Source organism: Buteo buteo, chromosome 3 (genome assembly GCF_964188355.1).
Source record: "Buteo buteo chromosome 3, bButBut1.hap1.1, whole genome shotgun sequence".
Lineage (NCBI taxonomy): Eukaryota > Metazoa > Chordata > Aves > Accipitriformes > Accipitridae > Buteo > Buteo buteo.
Window position 1 is genome coordinate 5,159,867 of NC_134173.1, and position 17,747 is coordinate 5,177,613.

The window sequence follows — 17,747 nt, forward strand, 5'->3', positions numbered from 1 at the left end:
AGGGTAAGTGCTCCAGCCTCCTGACTACCTTGGTGGCCGGTGGCCTTTGCTGAGCTCACTCCAGTTTGTCAGTGTCTTTCTTGTATTAGAGGACACAAAAGCAGCTGCAGCATTCTAATAATGTCTAATGAATGCTGAGCAAAAGGGGGATAGTCACTTCCCTTGATCTACCATCTATGCTTCTGTTAATACTGCCAGGTTGCTGTGGACTTCTTTGCTGCCAGGGCACAGCAGATAGCTCATGTACAGCTTGCTGCCTATGAAGATTACCAGGTTCTTTTCCAGACAGTTGCATAGCAGACAAAACCGTTGCACTGGGTTCTTCTTTCCCAGGACTGTGCATTTGTCTTCACTGAATGTCATACAGATCCTATTGGCCCATTTCTCCAGACTCTCACGGTCCCTTTGGATAGCAGCCCTGCCCCCAAGCTTATTGACTCATCCCCCCAGTTTGGTGTTGTCTGCAAACTTTATGAGCAAGCACTCCATTGCCTCCTCAAGGTCATAAAGACGTTAAGCAGGACAGGTCCCAAGATAGATCCCTGCAGTACTCCACTTGTTATTGGCCTCCAGGTAGAGTATGACCCATTAACAACTCCCTTCTGAGTCCAGTCATCCAACCGTTATTATTTTTTTTTTTAACCATCTTGTTGTCCACCCTTCCAGAATGTAACGTCTTAACTTGGGTATAATATTTTGGCAGACAGTATCAAAAGCCTTGCTAAAGTTGAGGTAAGTGACACCCACTCTTCTCCTGTTGTCATATATATTCTCAGAATAACAATGTTTAAATATATACGTACACACTACCTAATTATTCAGCTAGAGTACATACAATTAGAAAAGGTAGGAAGCTGGCAGGCATGGGAAAGCCTGAAACTGGATTTACCAATTAGGGGTAACAGGAGGTGATCGAGAAGGAAGGCTTTTGGTCTCTAGATGCTCAACAGATAAAGATCGTCTCATAGATGGGTTCCAAACCATTCCACCTATAACTTTTCTGCAGTACTGGCTGTTTACAGACCTGAAAAGAAATAGAAGACTGTATGTGAATTATTTTGGATAGAAAATTTAAATGACATAAAATATGCTTATGAAAGTCAATTTTATAATTCATGTGTTTTAAAGAGTCACCTGTGCTCACCCTTCCTTACTTACGCATTTGCATTCTTGCAGAGGCAGTTGCTGTCCTTCACTTGTAGCAATAAAACTGTTAATCCCTGCTACAATGCTAATCACAAGCCTCAGTAAAAATAACTTTTTTCTGGGAGTTATTTTTAACCCAATTGTGTTTAAGAAGATGGAGGGGAAAACAGGAAATTCAGTGTGTCCTATGGGTACTGAACTAAGTGCCAGACAAAACATGGTTCAAATACAGGCAAAAGATTCTAGATGTTCCCTGTTAGAACTCATAAAGAGGTAACAATTCACTAATGGCTTCACTGAGCACAGGACTACCTTAACCATCTCCCTGCTGCCTCAGCAAATAAGAGCTACACCAGACCACTCTATTTCCAGAAGGAAGCCACACGGAGTGATGTGTTCCTTATAGAACTAAACCATTAGAGAAAGATCTGACATGAAAGCAAGATCTCCAAGTCTGGACTGCTTCTTGTGACAAGAATCTGACAAGATAAGGGTTGCATCAGAACCAGAACCTTAGCTAGAAAAGCAATAAAAATACCTTGCTAATGGAATTATACAGCATAAAGAATTTTTTTAAAGTAGATCAAAATTGAGATAAACTAACTTTTATGTATCTTTTTACACAGCATTCCACAAGACAAGCAGAGAGATAAGCTGCTCATCCTCAAGTTTACAAGCCTAGGATTTCTCATGGAAAAGCAGCAATTTATGAGTTATAGAGAAATCATCTTTGGCTCACTACGTCCTGAGCTGTACCTCATGGGCAGCTGGGATAGCAGAGCATGTAAGGACTTTACTATAGAGCTGAAATGTCTCAATTTTACATAGCATAAAAACAACAAAAAAGCCAAACCAAAACAAAAAGTTGTTTATCCTGTGGATATTACTCATGCTAATATCAAACCATACATATGTTTTGCATTGTACTCCTTTTTGTTTATAAAAGAAAAAAAAGCAATCCAAGCCTTTTTTATATTCTGAAGTGTTTTACATATCTTGTTCATGATTTTAAAGCAAATTAATTCCTTCACCCTCTAAATGTGTACTTTTAAAGGTTCTCCTCATTTAAAAAACAAAGAAGGAAAACTTAACATGAAGCGACTACATATCAAAATCAGCTACCCATGTATGTTTTTAAGCTTACTAAACACACAGACCATGAACTCAGGAAAAGCTTTTGCCTGTACTATCCATTTTATTTCTGTAAGTCTTCTGAATACCAATGACAAGGCACTGACTACTCTGGCCTTCTACAAAAACAAAGACTTCTTTCTAAGAAGCCTTATATGGGTGGAGCGGAGAGGGAGAGTGGAAAAAGACGATGTACTATAAAAAAGGTGACTTGAAGAATTCCACATATTTTGCCTTCACCAGCTTTCCTTTTTTACAAGTACCTGTTCATGCATTTTCCAATGCAGGTGACTTTTGAGGTGCAACGTAACTCATGTGATGGAAACCAAAGCCCTGGCCCCAGAATCACTTTAACAATATATTCTCTAGATATTTCAGTTAAGCTACATAACAAACTCCTGAACTCCAAGTAGCTGCTCTTTATATGTCAAATACAAGGATAGTTCTCAGCTGCCAATGCTTTTCTGGAATGGGCTATAATATCTTGAAGTGACAGTTCCTTGCTCCCATGTATTACCAAGGTTATTCTTTGTGAAAAAATAGGTACATTTTTAGCTTTTCAGAAAGGAATGAGAATGTGCATAGGAGAGGTTACTCAGCATTCAGCCCAGAAACACTGAATGAACTTACCTCTCAATCTGAGATGTGATTCTGCCTTTCCTTAGAATAAGGCTTACAGGTGATTTATACAACTCAGCAGCCTAATTTAAATGGAATTCCACTAGTACCTTAAGCTAAGGAATCTAGAAGGGCACAGAGATGTGCAAATAAGAAATTGTATTAACAGTTTGCAAGAGTTTAACTATTTGAACTGATGCAGTAAATGCTAGGATATCTGCCTCACATGAGTTAAAAGAACGTAGTACAAGCAAGCTACCAATTCCAGAGGAAAACTTGTGATACTTAAGGTAGTAAAACCTGAATGTAACTTCCCTCAAAGCTGACAGAAGTTGGCTGAAAAGAACTATTGAAGATAAGTCAGTCTTAAAACCTCCAGGGTTACATGGTATGGTCAGTGGGGTTTTTGTGTGCGTGTTTGGTTTTGTGGTTTTCTTGGTTTGGTTGGTTGGTTTTGGTTTTATTGTTTGTTTGTTCTACTCAATGCAAAATTTTGTTTCCTTTCATAAGGGAGAATGCAGAATCCCTTTTTTTGTTTCGTAGCTTCCACTTGAGCTCAGAGCCATCCTTGAAAGGGAATGTGGAAACTCTTGTTGTCTCTTACAACATTCCACAATCACAAATAAGTAGGAAAGTAAAAATTTTCAATATATGACTGATAACCTTGGAAGTGGCTTGTTCACACCTTTTCTTAAATTGTTGAAGAAAATAATTTGCTGAGTGACAGTGACCAAGTTGATAGGAACTACTGAAAGTCTCCCAAAATTCCTGTTGCTTCTTAGGTACTTTAACAGTCTCTGATAGTAAAGGTTGCTGAGTCATTTCTGCCTCACTTAGATCCTAAATTTCATGCTTGTTGCTGGCGTAAATAAGGCCAAAGAATGCATTAGTACAGAGGATATAATTAAGCTGATGGAAGGTACTACAATGAACAGTTCTCCCTAGAGATTCCTTAAGAGCTTAAATAAGCAATTCACCAGTGATAACGCCTCAGAACATGAAACCACTGGAACTTTCTTAGTAACTTAGTTCAACAATGAGAGCTATCCTGCATGCTACAAGCTACTAAGAAGTTGTAACAGTAAATTTTTCAGTAATCAAATTTTTGGTAAAAATTAGCGATACTAAACAGGTACCCTTTGGAACTCATACCATTTTCTTTCTTAACATTACAAGGGCTGTTCAATGCCTGTGTGTGCATGCGTATATACAAGCATGAGGATTTTGAATCTGTTTGCAAATCTGAGAGAAATAAAGGACTCCAGGACGTGACAATCCTACAAGCTTTGAGAAAGTCACCTCCTCAAAGCCTTCACTATAGGAAGAACAAGTTCATATCACTCCATAGAGGATCTAATTCTCAAAATATAGATCTGTAAAACATTTGAAAATTAAATTACTGTTCATACAACTACTCGTTTTCACTTGCTTCAGCTATCCTCTAATACTAGGTGAAAAATATGGAATTCCACTCCAGCAGAAAACATAACAGTTTATCAGTCTTCTTACTGCTGGACAGCCCTCATGGGTGAACTGCTTCATTTACAAGCAATACTAGTCCACTTGGTATGAATTTCTGCGGTATCTAGAAAGACATGACTGTATGAAAAGCCAAACAGCCACCAAAATCTGGGAAGCTATTTGAAGTGTGATGACATCACTCAAAAGTTGAAGCTTATCCAAATAGGAAAAAGAGAATGCAATCTGACAAATTAAGTGTAAATTTAAACTGTTAAGGGAACACACTGCAAAAACCCCACAAACAAAAAGAAAACAATAAGATACTTTTCCAAAAATCATCAGAACAAGTAGGTTTCTACAGAGACTACATATGATCAAAAGACAAAAGAACCCTCCAAAATCTCACACTCAGAGAAGATAATGACATAAGACTTCCTTTTTCATTCACTATTAATATGAAAGATTTTTGGTAAGTTTCATGACAGAATTTTTCTTGGGGATGGCGATGACGGGACACAGATGAGACCATCATGACACACAACATGGCATTTGTAGCTGGATTGCTGATAAATGAAACAACAGAACAAACCAACATAATGAAAGAAATCACTGGGACTGATACTTATCAAAAAAAATCTAAAAGCCTCCAAGATGAAACAGCAGAACTACTGGAGTATAACCTCTCACTTTAGTAATTTAATCTACTCAAGATCTCAAAAAGACATTTGACAAGGTTCCTTAAACCCATAAAGAAACTAAGGAGCTAGGGAATAGGGTCCTCACTTGGAGAAATTACCTGTTCACTTGTGACATAAAAAAGAGAATAGGAAAAAATGTTTTAGATTTATCATGGAAAAAGATCAGTAGTGAAGTCTTAGACCAATATCTGTTGGGGGCTCTTCTGTTCAACATATTCACTAGTGATCTAGAGAAAAGAGTGAACAAAGTTTGCTGAAGATATTAATCACACAGAATAGCAAAAATAAAGGTCAATTGTGAAGAAGTGCAGAAGGACATTACAACATCAAGTGACTAGACGATAAACTGGCAGATGAAGTTTAATGAAGTTAGGGCCCAGTTGGTGCACATGGGAAGGAACAATCCCAGCTTCATACCACCATGAAACAACCAGCTCCACGACCAGCAGAACCCGACGAGGCAAATACAAGATTAGAAATGTCACAAAAGTGGTGACTTGAATACTTGGATGGGACAAAATTTTTCATCTCCATGTCAGTAACAAGTGGTTGGTATGACGCACTCCAGAAATTGCCCTAAAATATTAAACAGAGTGTGTATATGACACTAAGAGGTAAACAGTTCAGAGCAAATCTGTTCTGCAAATTCTGGTATTGGATCATTACCTACATGGCATTTTTACTTTCTAGTGTTTTTGAACTGAAAGAGCAAGTTGAAACAATACCAGTAAAACTTGCTTATATTCAAATAACTTTTTAGGAAATCATAAGAAAAGTTCTATTGTCACAATACCACGTTGCAGAAACTGAAACCATAGCTATATAACTTCTCAAATGGTTCACATACAAACTGGGAGACAGCTGTGGGCAGAACTGAACTCTGCCACTCTAACTTGAGCTATCACTGACACAGATCCTCCCATTTCAATTACAAAGCAAAACATGCTTTCACACAATACTTACTTTGCTGGATTTCTAGAACCCAGGGTCCAATAATGTGACAATATCTTTTTTTCATGAGGTAGTGACTTCTTTGCCTGAAAAAACGTGTGATGCTCTACACAAGATTTCCATAGATTTTTGCATGCTCTGTAATTCAACATGTTGAAGGCAACAATATGCTCTCTGGATTCATTCTGTAACAGTAGGAAATACCATGTTTCAATACATACAAGCAGATCAAACTCAGTAAACAAGCTCATAAAACAACAATAAAATTACTTTTAGCTTAAATAGGAAAAATGCATTTAGGAAAACAAAAAATCAGTGTATAGGAGATTTTGAGCTGGAGATGGCCAAAATACGACTTATATGTGACTATATGAAATTCTACTGCAAAATGGACACTTTAAAAGTTCAAGCAATACTGAAAAACTATTAAGTTTTTCAGTTTCTAATACTTAAAGTGATAATGAAAAATTTAAGCCTAGAGTGCTAAAGATTTTGTATATATGGGTGTAATATTAAACAGCTAAATATAGTTTCAGGTTTCCAGTCAGATCTTGACCTCCTATGACAAACAAAACTCTTAAATATTCCATTAAGGGTGCAACATAGAAAGGAAAAAACCCTCAATCTTTGAATTCAAACTCTTCACATAAGGCTTCAATACAATAATGTTCTTTCAAGAGTCACAGTATGCAAAAACCATCTGCCTGAGAGTGTTTTAGAAGATACTAAAGATGTTAACAGTGATCCGTCTTGGGGGAAAGAAAGTAGCTGTGATGGAACTGGAGTTGCTGCTACCACTGTTCAAATCCAATCCTGCTTTCTGGATGATAATCATGAGGCCACAATGAGGAGATCAAAAGGAAGCAGAATCCAAAGCTTGTGTGTCTTGGTGCAAACTCTTACTTGTAACTTCAGTGCCAAAGTGCCAGTGAAACACAGGTGTAACAATTGTGCCACCCACGTTTATGCCCTCGTCAACTGTAGATCTTGTTGAGCTATTTCAGATCCCGAGAGAGTTTTGCATAAGATAGGTGGATTGCAAAACCATTTTATTAAAGGACTCAGAAAGATCTAATAAAGCTCTTTCTCATACAGTCCAGCAAGAAATAGAGGTCACACCTGGATAACACCTTGATTTGTTGTTGCCATTGTCCTTTTATTTGTTCACAGCAACGGTCCCACTGGGAAGTACCTACAGACCATTTTGGCTGGAATACTCAATCTGTTTTTCTTCTATTCTTTTTGTTTCTAGGCAACATTTTACAAATGCCATGTATCAGAGATTAATGCCACATACTGCAAATCACTTTGACTAGTTCAGAGAATCTATGACTGAAGTCACTATTTTAGAAAACCAATGAGAATCTCAAGAGAAAGATAAAAAGGATTTGCCTCTTGATTTTACATAGGCACTGCAAAACATTTAACTGATTGCAGTCTTTCAGGCATGTTTTCCCTATAGTTATTAAAACATTAAAAATTTTTTTTTTTTTTGCTTTTTTTTTAAGTAGGGTTTGTTATTTGAGCCTCATGCATATTAGAACCAATTAATTTTTGTCAGTTCGCCACAGTTGCTTCTAATTAGCTCATGTAAAATAAAATGTGCAAGTACAGTGAAATTTTAACTCAGAATTTCTTGCAATGTAAAAAGCATACATCACAAAGATTTAATGATAAATGGCATTTCTGACATACTGTCTGTTGGTTGAATACCACTTGAAGTGTTTTACTACTCCAGAAGACAAATAAAAGGAAGTGTATAGATATTTTTGTTGACCTGGAGCACTGGCCTTTCAATTGCCACAAAAATCAGTATATCCAAACGTCTCAATCATACTGAAAAGTCATAGAGTAAAGATAAGGAATTAAGTACACCTAATATTCTGGTTTTAAATTTAAGTTTGAAATTAGTAACAAATTTTGCTCTCTACATCACAAGTATGTTCTTCCCAACTGTTGTAACAGAACCTTCTTAGCATCTTCTAAGTGGGCTAAAAGTTTAAATACAGACTTAACCTAGGATAAAGACTTTCAGAAGTTTCAGAAAAACTTAGTCAATTTTTAAATTAACAAAATCTTTTGTGAACATAACCATCTGGCTCACTAACAGGCCATGTTGCAAGTCATGCTATTAAATCTATGCACCGTTTTAAAGGTGAAGAGAGTTCTAGTGGGATCCAAGGAGCTAATGCCCATCATACTTCTCAACTCAAGTTCCAAAAGAACAGTATTTTAATAGTTATCAAGAAACAAGGATTAGAGAAATCTGTGGCCATTGAGGTAAAGGGAACAATTCTCAACATCTGAAGTGAGTGTCTTGCTATTTCAACATCAGGGAAAAACTTTGCATCAGATGCATGCCTATTCCATTCACAGAGAATTTGAAAATAGCTACAGCATAGCAAGTACAAATCTATTTTAATATGCAGAAAATGAAGGTGGTTTTAAGTATTAGATAAGCACAATGGAAATAAAGTTTCATTTCTGGAAGCTTTAAAATGTTGCCTGTAAACCAGCATAGTTCCTATTCCTACCTTAAATCTTGCACCCTTCATTAAGTCTACATATCATGAGCTTTTATAGCACCAGACACTCACTGATTCATCAGTCTTGCTCCCCAGTCCTTATGTAGCTCTTCAGTAGAAACAGAAATATTGCATACTTCTATCAAGTAGCTGATCAACAGACTGAAGCAGTGGGAGGGTAAAAGAAGAGATGAGTAGCAGGGAGAGAGTGAGATAAGGTAAGTTGAGTCTTCAGAACAGGGGCATAAGGAAAGAAAAAAGGAGTAAGAGAAATAAGAAGAATAAATCAATGAAACATGGCACATCTCAGATGACTGCAAATTCATAGCCTTTGAGAACTTTTTGTAGATTTTGTAACGAAACCTACACGTGACATACAAAAATGAAATGTTACAGCATTGTCACCATCTTTAATGAAATCTTGCCTATGAATACATAGTATCAGCTCTTCTTTCCCCACATTCATCCATCTTCCTGACTTTCAGCCTCATTTACCCATTTCCTCCTGTACCTTCAAACAAAAATCTGATCAATCCAAAGACCAACACCACTTCAGTCACCTGCCCTCACAAACCCCTCAAGCGACCCACTGTTCTAGAGAAAACCCCTAGTAGTCCAGCTGCCCCCTCACTCCCACTGCACTGCGACAACCAGTTTTTCCAAGCAATACCACTGAAGTACTGCAGGCTTGCTGCTCTAAATTTCAACAAAAGGGGCTAACTGACAAGGATGGATGTACCTAGAGATTTAATAGCACACCTGGTCTGCTTTTCCAGATCTACTGAGAAAGAGTAAAAAGGTCATGCGGCTGGCCTTATTTTCCCTACAGTTCTGTAGCTCTTTCAGCATGATATAGTGTGCATTACGTTAATCTCAGTGGGTTATGAAATAAAGAACTATGATCACTTAAGAGGAGATTAGTTAAAAGAATCAAGGGCCTTGATCTCTCATCATTTATCAAACGCTTAATGGAACAAACTTTAAGAATGCTGCACTCTTCAAAGGTGACACAGGTCTCCAGAAAGAAAAATTTAATTTTTGACAACAGTCAAGTCTTTATACAGTGAGCACACATATTTTATATGATCTTTAAGTCCAGAGATTATTATATATTGACAATTCTTCCATATTCCAAAAAAAACGTAGGGACACTCATTTTACTAACCACTGTTACTCACCACTCTCAGAGAATTCTGTTCCTATGTTTATTCTCACAGACACATTTGGAAGTTGCTGTCCATAAGCTTGCCCACATTTGTATACTTGAAGATACTTAGAATTTAAAATGGCTACTTATCAGTGAATTTTTAATCCTCAGATATAGAAGGTGGTAATACTTGCAAGTGTGAAACAATTACACTGAGTGTAATACAATTACACTCACAAGCTAGTAGAATGGTTTGCCAAACCCTCGTTTCTTCATACAGTGAAATATATATGAACAAGAGAAGTTTGCATATAACCAATACATTTAGAAATGTAAAGGTTGCAAAAAAAACCTTAAGACCCCTCTAGAGTGGCTTAGGACACATTCTCTCAAAAAAGAAAACAGCGTCATTTGTGCATGCTATTTGTGTAAGCATTAGTGCAGTAATACTATCTCTAGATACTTTGTTTACAAGAGCCCTGAAAATTAAGAATGTGTACATACATGCACACTCCTCAAATTTGGAAGATACCCACCAAACTTGGGGGGGGGGCAGGGGTGCCAGGGAGAGAGAAAAAAAAAAAGAAAAAAGATTAAAACATTCTCCTTTTGTGTAAAAAAAGCCTCCCTAGCAATCCGTGTTCAGCAGACCCTCTAATCAATGTGAGTCAAAAGGTATTCTTGTAACACAGCTCCTATCAGTTCAAGATGTCATTTACTACTCAAAAGAGCCTTCATATAAGTTTACATACAAGTTAACACTTACCTTTTACTATCTATTCGAGTTCTGTCCTCAAGTGAATTAAAGTATTTACATATCTACTGGTCACTAATTTCTGTATTTTTTCTGTCATATTAAATATTTGTTTCTCTTGTAAAAAGATATCTTAATTTATCTGATCATATTGTGGCAGCACAATACTGTAATCAAGATATTTTTTTTTCCCTATTGAAAAGACTAATATTACAACTGTTCTGCAAAAAGCACACAGCATTATGAAGACAACTCTTAACAGCAGAAAAATTTTACATCAGTGTTATCAACTATCTTCACCTGTTTTGCCAGCTTCTAAAGCTCTCTATGTTACAGGCAGCAGGAGGTGCACTACTCCCCTTTCCAACCTCATGTCTTTCAGCTGCAGAGCTCTCCATTTCTCCAGGAACCTTCCTTTCTCCCAGAACTCTGAGCCCCATAAGCAGAAGGGACCTCACAAAGTCCTCCTAAATAGGATAAGCAGCCTTTTAGTAGATTCACTGCATTGAGGAACTCTACAGGGCAGGGATAGCATCAAAGAAAAAAGCAGCAGATGCTGGCAAAAACATGGAAATATGCTAGGTTACTAAATACTGGAGAAAGGACAAAGATCTGCAATTCTCCCAAGTCTCCAAGGGAGAAGAAACCTGCATGGGAAAGATACAGTCCAACAGACTGAATATGGAAGAATTCAATGTTGGAAAGGAAACAAAAACGGGAAACAGAGCGAGGATAAGAGGAACAGAATAGCAAGGACAAGTTAACAAAACAGAATTTCAAAGGCAAGTTACCACAACAGAGCCTTTTGATCAGCGTTTTGTTGTCTTAACATTTAAGGCAAAAAAAATTGAACATGACCATTTGAGCAAAATAAAATTAAATGAATACTCACATGTTTTTGCCGTTGTTGTATAAAAAACTTTTTCCTTTTAAAGGAAATTTTTAATATGTTCACCCTAAAAGAAAGAAACAGACCATGAAATAGTAAACAATGTTTAGAGGGATAAAACAATGAAAAATAATACTGCGTAGAGCCTAAAAGATTACAGCTGTTAAATATTCAATGAATAGTATGCAGCCATCTCCTGTGTTGAGTGGCAAATAGGTGTCAAGAAACTCAAATGAAAAATTTTAGCTAAGAAAGGCCTTTTAAAAATTGAGTTTCTTCCTCATTCACTCTTTAAATAGTTCACATAGCAATTCTCTCCCACCAAAGCTATTCTTGCAGCAAAAACTTGATGACATCCTCTACTAAGCTGCACAAGTGTTAAATGTGTCATGTTTGTATAACTTCAGAATCATATGACAACTGTGACTAAAGGAACAAAATTTAAGACCCTAGTGACATGACAAGGTTGGTCATACATCATCTGAAATTTCCCAGAGACTTTACAGAATTGGCTTCTTAATGTGAAAATTATCATGTACTTGCATTAATAACTAAACAAACACTTAGTTAAAATCAAAACTGTAAAAGGACAGAAACTAAGAAAACTGTTAATATATTTTTCACTTCAATTATTAGCATTGCTACATAATTTATGTGGTAATTTTATACAGAACCACACATCTCTTTTCTACATATACATAGTATGAATAAAGATTTATTTATTCATAAGTAAGGATTATAATTGGAATTGGAGCTCAAGCAATTTTCATTTTAATTACCAGTTCTGCTAAATTAAACAAACTTCTAGGTACCCATGCACCTTCCTACAGCAAAACAAGATTTGTCCAAAATACCTAAGTTTTTTCTGCAATACTTCAATAACTGAAAACCTACACATTTTCAAAAAAGAAATCTGTGACCTGTGATAAGCTGGAATCACAAGGATGCATTAGGAAAGCTATTTAAGGTCTCATCAAGTCATATCTGCCTGAAAAACTACCATGAAAGGGGTTTGGAAGGTTGCTGTAAAAGTCGCAAAATATTCTTGTCAACTGATAATGTTTCACAGCACCTTAGATCTCATCAAGTATGAACTATATTGAAGGTCATCTCAGTTCTTACCACAGTTTTTGCATCACTCTCAGCAAGTGGGACAATGGCATATCATTCGTTCCCCACTACCCATGACACATACATGCTTCAGTTATAAAGCAATGTCCTTCATTGAATACAGGAGAGTATATTTGCCAGTTACAAACAAGAAAGATAATGGAACGAACAATCCCCTCCCACACAAAAGAGGTGGAAAACTGAACATGTGCCCATTTCTGAAAATGTTTTTCTCCATCAATTACAGAACCACAAAGAAACAGGAATTTCATTAACACTGTTCCTTAACTACCAGGCAAATTGTTGTGCAAGTTAATGGAAAGTTGAAATCATATCCACCTCTCCTGTTAGGCCAACTCTTGAAATACTTGCACCATTTGACTTGCTACCTCAAAGAGTAATGATCTGTATTGCTCATCTAAAACTTCTGGATTCTGAACTTCCCGACAAGTCACATAAACTTTCAGTTGTATTTACTGAGATGCAACTGATTTATATATAAAACCTTTCTTAATCCTAGTGCTACTCCACCTGAACTAGTACAACTCAAGTTTCATGCTTCTGGTTCTTTCTTACCACATTTCTTGACTCAGATTGAACTTCAACAAGTAAGTTTTTGTAGTCATTCTCAGCTTACCCAGTTGCTGTCACAGTCTGTTCTTACCCTAACACAGAGCCAGCAGAAATGCAGGACATGGAAAACTAACCTTGCAGACTAGACAAAAAACCCTGCACCCAAGAACAAAAAGGTAGCCAACATACCAAAATACCAAAACTCTCTCAATCCTTCTCCTCTCCCCTGCCCTTTTTTTAAAAAACATGATTCACTGCATGACCACATAATCACTTCAAGCCAAATCAGGGCTTTAAGTCCCTTTATTTTGACTCTTCTCTAAGTAGAGCATCTCTCTCAATTCCATTCATTCTTTTTAAAGTACAACTAAACCTATTTAATTCAGTGACAAAGAACACTTGCTAATCTGACAGTTTTATTTAACATTAACCAAAAATCATTTGCAATGTTACGCCTACAAGCTGAGTGAACGATGCATATAGCAGAATCCACAAAAAAATCCAAGAGATTAAGGTATCAAAGGATTTAGATTTAACAAATGCTTGAAGATGCCACATCCAAAACATGATCTGAATAGAATGCAGTTACTTTTATTCTAACTGGTGGCTCAGCTGCCCTTATCACTCACCAATAACCTGTCCAGTGACTATGCAACATTCACAAATCATTAAATTTCACAGTTTACTTGTAAAACGCTCAATACTTGTAGCATATTAATACCGATACATCTTTTGGGTCCCACCTTCCTATCATTTACAAGGGTCGAAATAGATTTGTCACTTAGTGGGCAACAGAATTACTCATTTCTGATCAAATTGGCAGTTCTGTCATAGCAGATAGTACTAACAGCTAGTATTTTTGACTTGAAGAAAAAAAATGTTTCTTTAGCTGTAAGTCTTACACTTTGCCATTGGAAGATTCAGCAGGAAAGGTTCCATAAAATTTGCTATGTAAGACTGTCGAGTTGTTTTTTAAGTTGTAACTAGCAATGTAGAATGTATTCCTCTAGCAGTTTCCCTGAAGTTTTCAAAGCAAAGAAACTGCATATACTGAACAGCATTTAATACAAAACCTTAACTGCTGCTGATGTAGAGAGGGCTTGTATGTTTTTGCCATTAAGATAATGTTACTTGCAAAATGAATTTGGAAATTATCACAAAACAGTTGAGCACCCCCAAGAATAACTTTCTAGAGCATAAAAAATACTGTGTTAAATCCCGAGTTATTTTTTAAACCTGTCTTGACTTGCATTGCCTCTGACTGATCAGTCAGCTCCTTACGTAGGTTGCTTTGATTGAAAATCCTCCTTTTGCCAAGACAGTATTCTCTCACTGCCTCTGTTCCTGAAAACTTTTGGTCCCCTTTGACTACTACCATATGGCAGAATTGTATTGTTGTCATCCACTAATGCTGCAGAGTATTTTACTTAAAAGTTTTGGAATGAGTGCTTTGATGGTGTTTGCTGCCACCTTGAGTTCTACCATGACTATGGTGAAGATTGCTAAGCCCATATGAAAAACTACTTACTACGAATGATGTTACATAAAAAGCCTAAATACCATTCCAATTAACTGATTTTTTTTTTTTTTTTTTTTTTGCATTCTCGGGCATATACTGTTCTGTAAGGAATCTCCTAACCTGCACACTTTCAGCCCATCCAAGATACATTAAAACTCCAGACATTACAGAAATATATCCTGCTCTGAGGTCTAAAAAGAAATTAAAATTGTATACTACAAATACAGCACAAGCTAGTCTGCTCTGGTGACTTTTTTTGTTTGCTTGTTGGGGGGGGGGGGGGGGAGGAAACAGTCATGATTTTTGCTTGAAGAATTCAAGAAGCCAGAAATAAAAATATAAAAAAGTTATCCCCTATATAGTGATTTTTTGCTCCTTTCAAGTTGTAAAGATATTTTAGAGAGAGAGTAGGAAATCTTGGAACAATTGCATTAGCTGACAGCTGAAAATATTGCTGCCTAAACCTCGTATTTTAGAGTGAAAATTATTTGAACTGAAAAATCTGTGGGGTTTTTTTCCCTCAATTTCTTTTTGTAAATGAGAATAGGTTTTTGGGAATGATGTTTTAGCATCTGTGTTTTATTCCTTTGTGCTCTCCAGGAGAAAAAGTAGCACACGAAGATGTGGATTCTTCCTGTCTTTTGTGCTATAAAGCTCTCTTTCCCTTCCCTAAAAAAAAAAAATCATATAGTCCTGGATTTTAAAATGCCATCACCATGGTTTTCAGGAATAACTATTATCCATTCATACCTTAGGTCACTAAGTTGGCAGAACAAGACTTGCAGAAGACAGAAAACGTGCCTCCAGCTGGCATATTTTAAAACTGCAGCTGTTTAAAGAAGCTGAGAGATCAACATATGAAAGGGCAGAGCTCAGGGCACAAAGATGAAAGATAAAAGTCTATTATGCTTTAGTGTGCATTAGAAATGGAAAAATACAAAATGTCATTGTGCTGTATGAAAGCATCATTGACATACATTTAGGATGGTTACAGTACATCCAAGTGAGTTGAAACACCACTCACTGCAAAGAAAAAAAAAGAAAAATCCAAAGACTGTGCAGCACATTTTCCACTAAAACTTAAATTGAAACCAATTTTATTCCTTTCCCATAGGAAATACCTGCTAGGATGTGTTCATAATGAAAGGATGGAACGACTTGAGTATTTAAGGAATATTGCTCAGAAGTATCTTTTTATGTAATTAAGGGGCAAAAAACAAGTACAGCCCATTAGAATGCACTTTTCTCTCATGATTAAGAACACTATACCATCTTACTGAAAATGTTCTCCAGAAAAAACTGTTACAATTTATATGAGGAAATTATGCATAACATGATAAAGCTATACTTTATCAAGTACACAAAACAAGTTCATACTTACTTTAAAAAAGAAAGACTGGGAAAAAGTCTTTCTGATCCAATCCAAAAACCTTAATGAAATGCCCAGCCTCCATATAATTTATAATTTATTTTATAATTTTTAGTATGGTATAGCTAATAAAGCCCATAAGTACTATAAATAATTATAGCTTAACTAATTTCTAATGTCATTCACGTTAGACTTCTTGTGCACATTGCTTCTTCATAGAGGTTATGTTCTACAGCACTATCATTCATTTTAATGTTTTCATTATCATAGAATAATGCAAAGGTCTCTCCCTTGGAGACTCGAAAACTTGTTAACATTATATAGCCTTGTTTGATGACATTTAAAAATTTGCCTAAATTATATTATCATGGTTCCAGTAAATCTGAAACTCCAAATAACTCATTTTACATTTCTTTTCCAAGGAACAATTATCTTCTTGCTGAATGACAGGATAAAATGATCAGAACATCAGCTGTTGAGCTTTACTAGTAATACTGTTGGGTTTTTGTTTTGGTTGTTTTTTTGTTTTTTTTTAAAAAGACATATTATTGGATATAACAGCAGCAAATCTCTAAGACCACAGGGTCCTCCCAATCATGTACTCACAGCTGCATGTGAATTAACTTGATCAAGACTTCACACAGTTGAACAAGTTCAAAAGTCTTAGAAAATTAAAAGGCTAGGCAACAGGTTTCATTTTTATCTCAACACAAGGAAATACCATGATACCCCATAGAGAAGAAAATTTATGTATTGTAGGCCTCTTTGGAATAAATGTTAAAGCAAATGGAAATAAGATTGAGAAGACCAGACATATTTCTTTACTAGTAAAGGAATTTACCAGGGATAGAAGCTTGTGCAAATGAGTTTTCTATATACAGCAATTCCACCAGATGCAATCCCAATCATGAGATCTAGATTATGGAGATCCTGAAAATGAAAAACACTGTAAGAACACAGATGAAGTTTGTGTCATTCCCATTTATCTACTTATAAATTCATTTTCAAGTTTTCTATACTTATATTGCTACTCCTGAGGCAAAAATTCAATCACATATTTAGATTTTTTTCTCTCATGCACCTCGTTCCTTTGATGTTATCTCTACTAGGTATTATAAACTTTCACTCATCAAAACAAGTTGCTACACTACCTTGCTACACTAGATATTCCTTAGGTCAGTATCAGACTACATTTTCAAGTCCAGCCTTATTAATTTAACCATGGGAAAGAAGTTGAAGTACTTCCCAGGATCAGTCAGGTAAATGTCACAGAGTTTTGGGAACTGAACACAAATGTTCTGATTCTAAGCCGTTTAAAACAACAAAGGAAACAATTCCTTACTTTTTCCAAAAAGGTCTTACCAACAAAGACTGGGCAGGAGATGACCACAATTCTGCATATGAGAGTATGCTACAGGAATATACACGTGTACATGAATATTTGATACACTAAACTGAATCCATTGTTAACTAAACCAAAACCTGTGCATTAGCTTAACACGTTCAACTGGAAGAATGAATCCATAGATTCACAGTCCTTTATAGGTATTGAGATACTGTCATGGTTTAACCCCAGCCAGCAACTAAGCACCACGCAGCCGCTCACTCACTACCCCCCCCCCGCAGTGGGATAGGGTAGAGAATCGGGAAAAGAAGTAAAACTCATGGGTTGAGATAAGAACAGTTTAATAGAACAGAAAAGAAGAAACTAATAATGATGATGATAACACTACTAAAACAACAATAGTAATAATAAAAGTATTGGAATATACAAGTGATGCACAATGCAATTGCTCACCATCTCCTGACCGATGCCCAGTTAGTCCCGGAGCAGCAGCGATCCCCCCACCCCTACC

At 36.3% G+C, this 17,747-nt stretch overlaps 1 protein-coding gene across 6 annotated transcripts in view; it reads right to left on the reverse strand.

The window, feature by feature from the left end:
• Positions 1-17,747, reverse strand: part of PTPN3 (protein tyrosine phosphatase non-receptor type 3) — a 170,570-nt gene that overhangs the window by 45,863 nt on the left and 106,960 nt on the right. For 5 of the 6 annotated variants that reach the window (XM_075022724.1, XM_075022722.1, XM_075022726.1 and 2 more), the window contains 4 exons: positions 16,733-16,821; positions 11,324-11,387; positions 6,018-6,190; positions 890-1,024 (listed from right to left, as the gene is read on the reverse strand). In XM_075022724.1, coding sequence (XP_074878825.1) covers positions 890-1,024; positions 6,018-6,190; positions 11,324-11,387; positions 16,733-16,821 — 461 coding nt within the window. Of the gene's footprint in view, positions 1-889; positions 1,025-6,017; positions 6,191-10,731; positions 10,797-11,323; positions 11,388-16,732; positions 16,822-17,747 lie in introns of those variants that run through there. The other variant, XM_075022728.1, reaches the window with a different exon arrangement.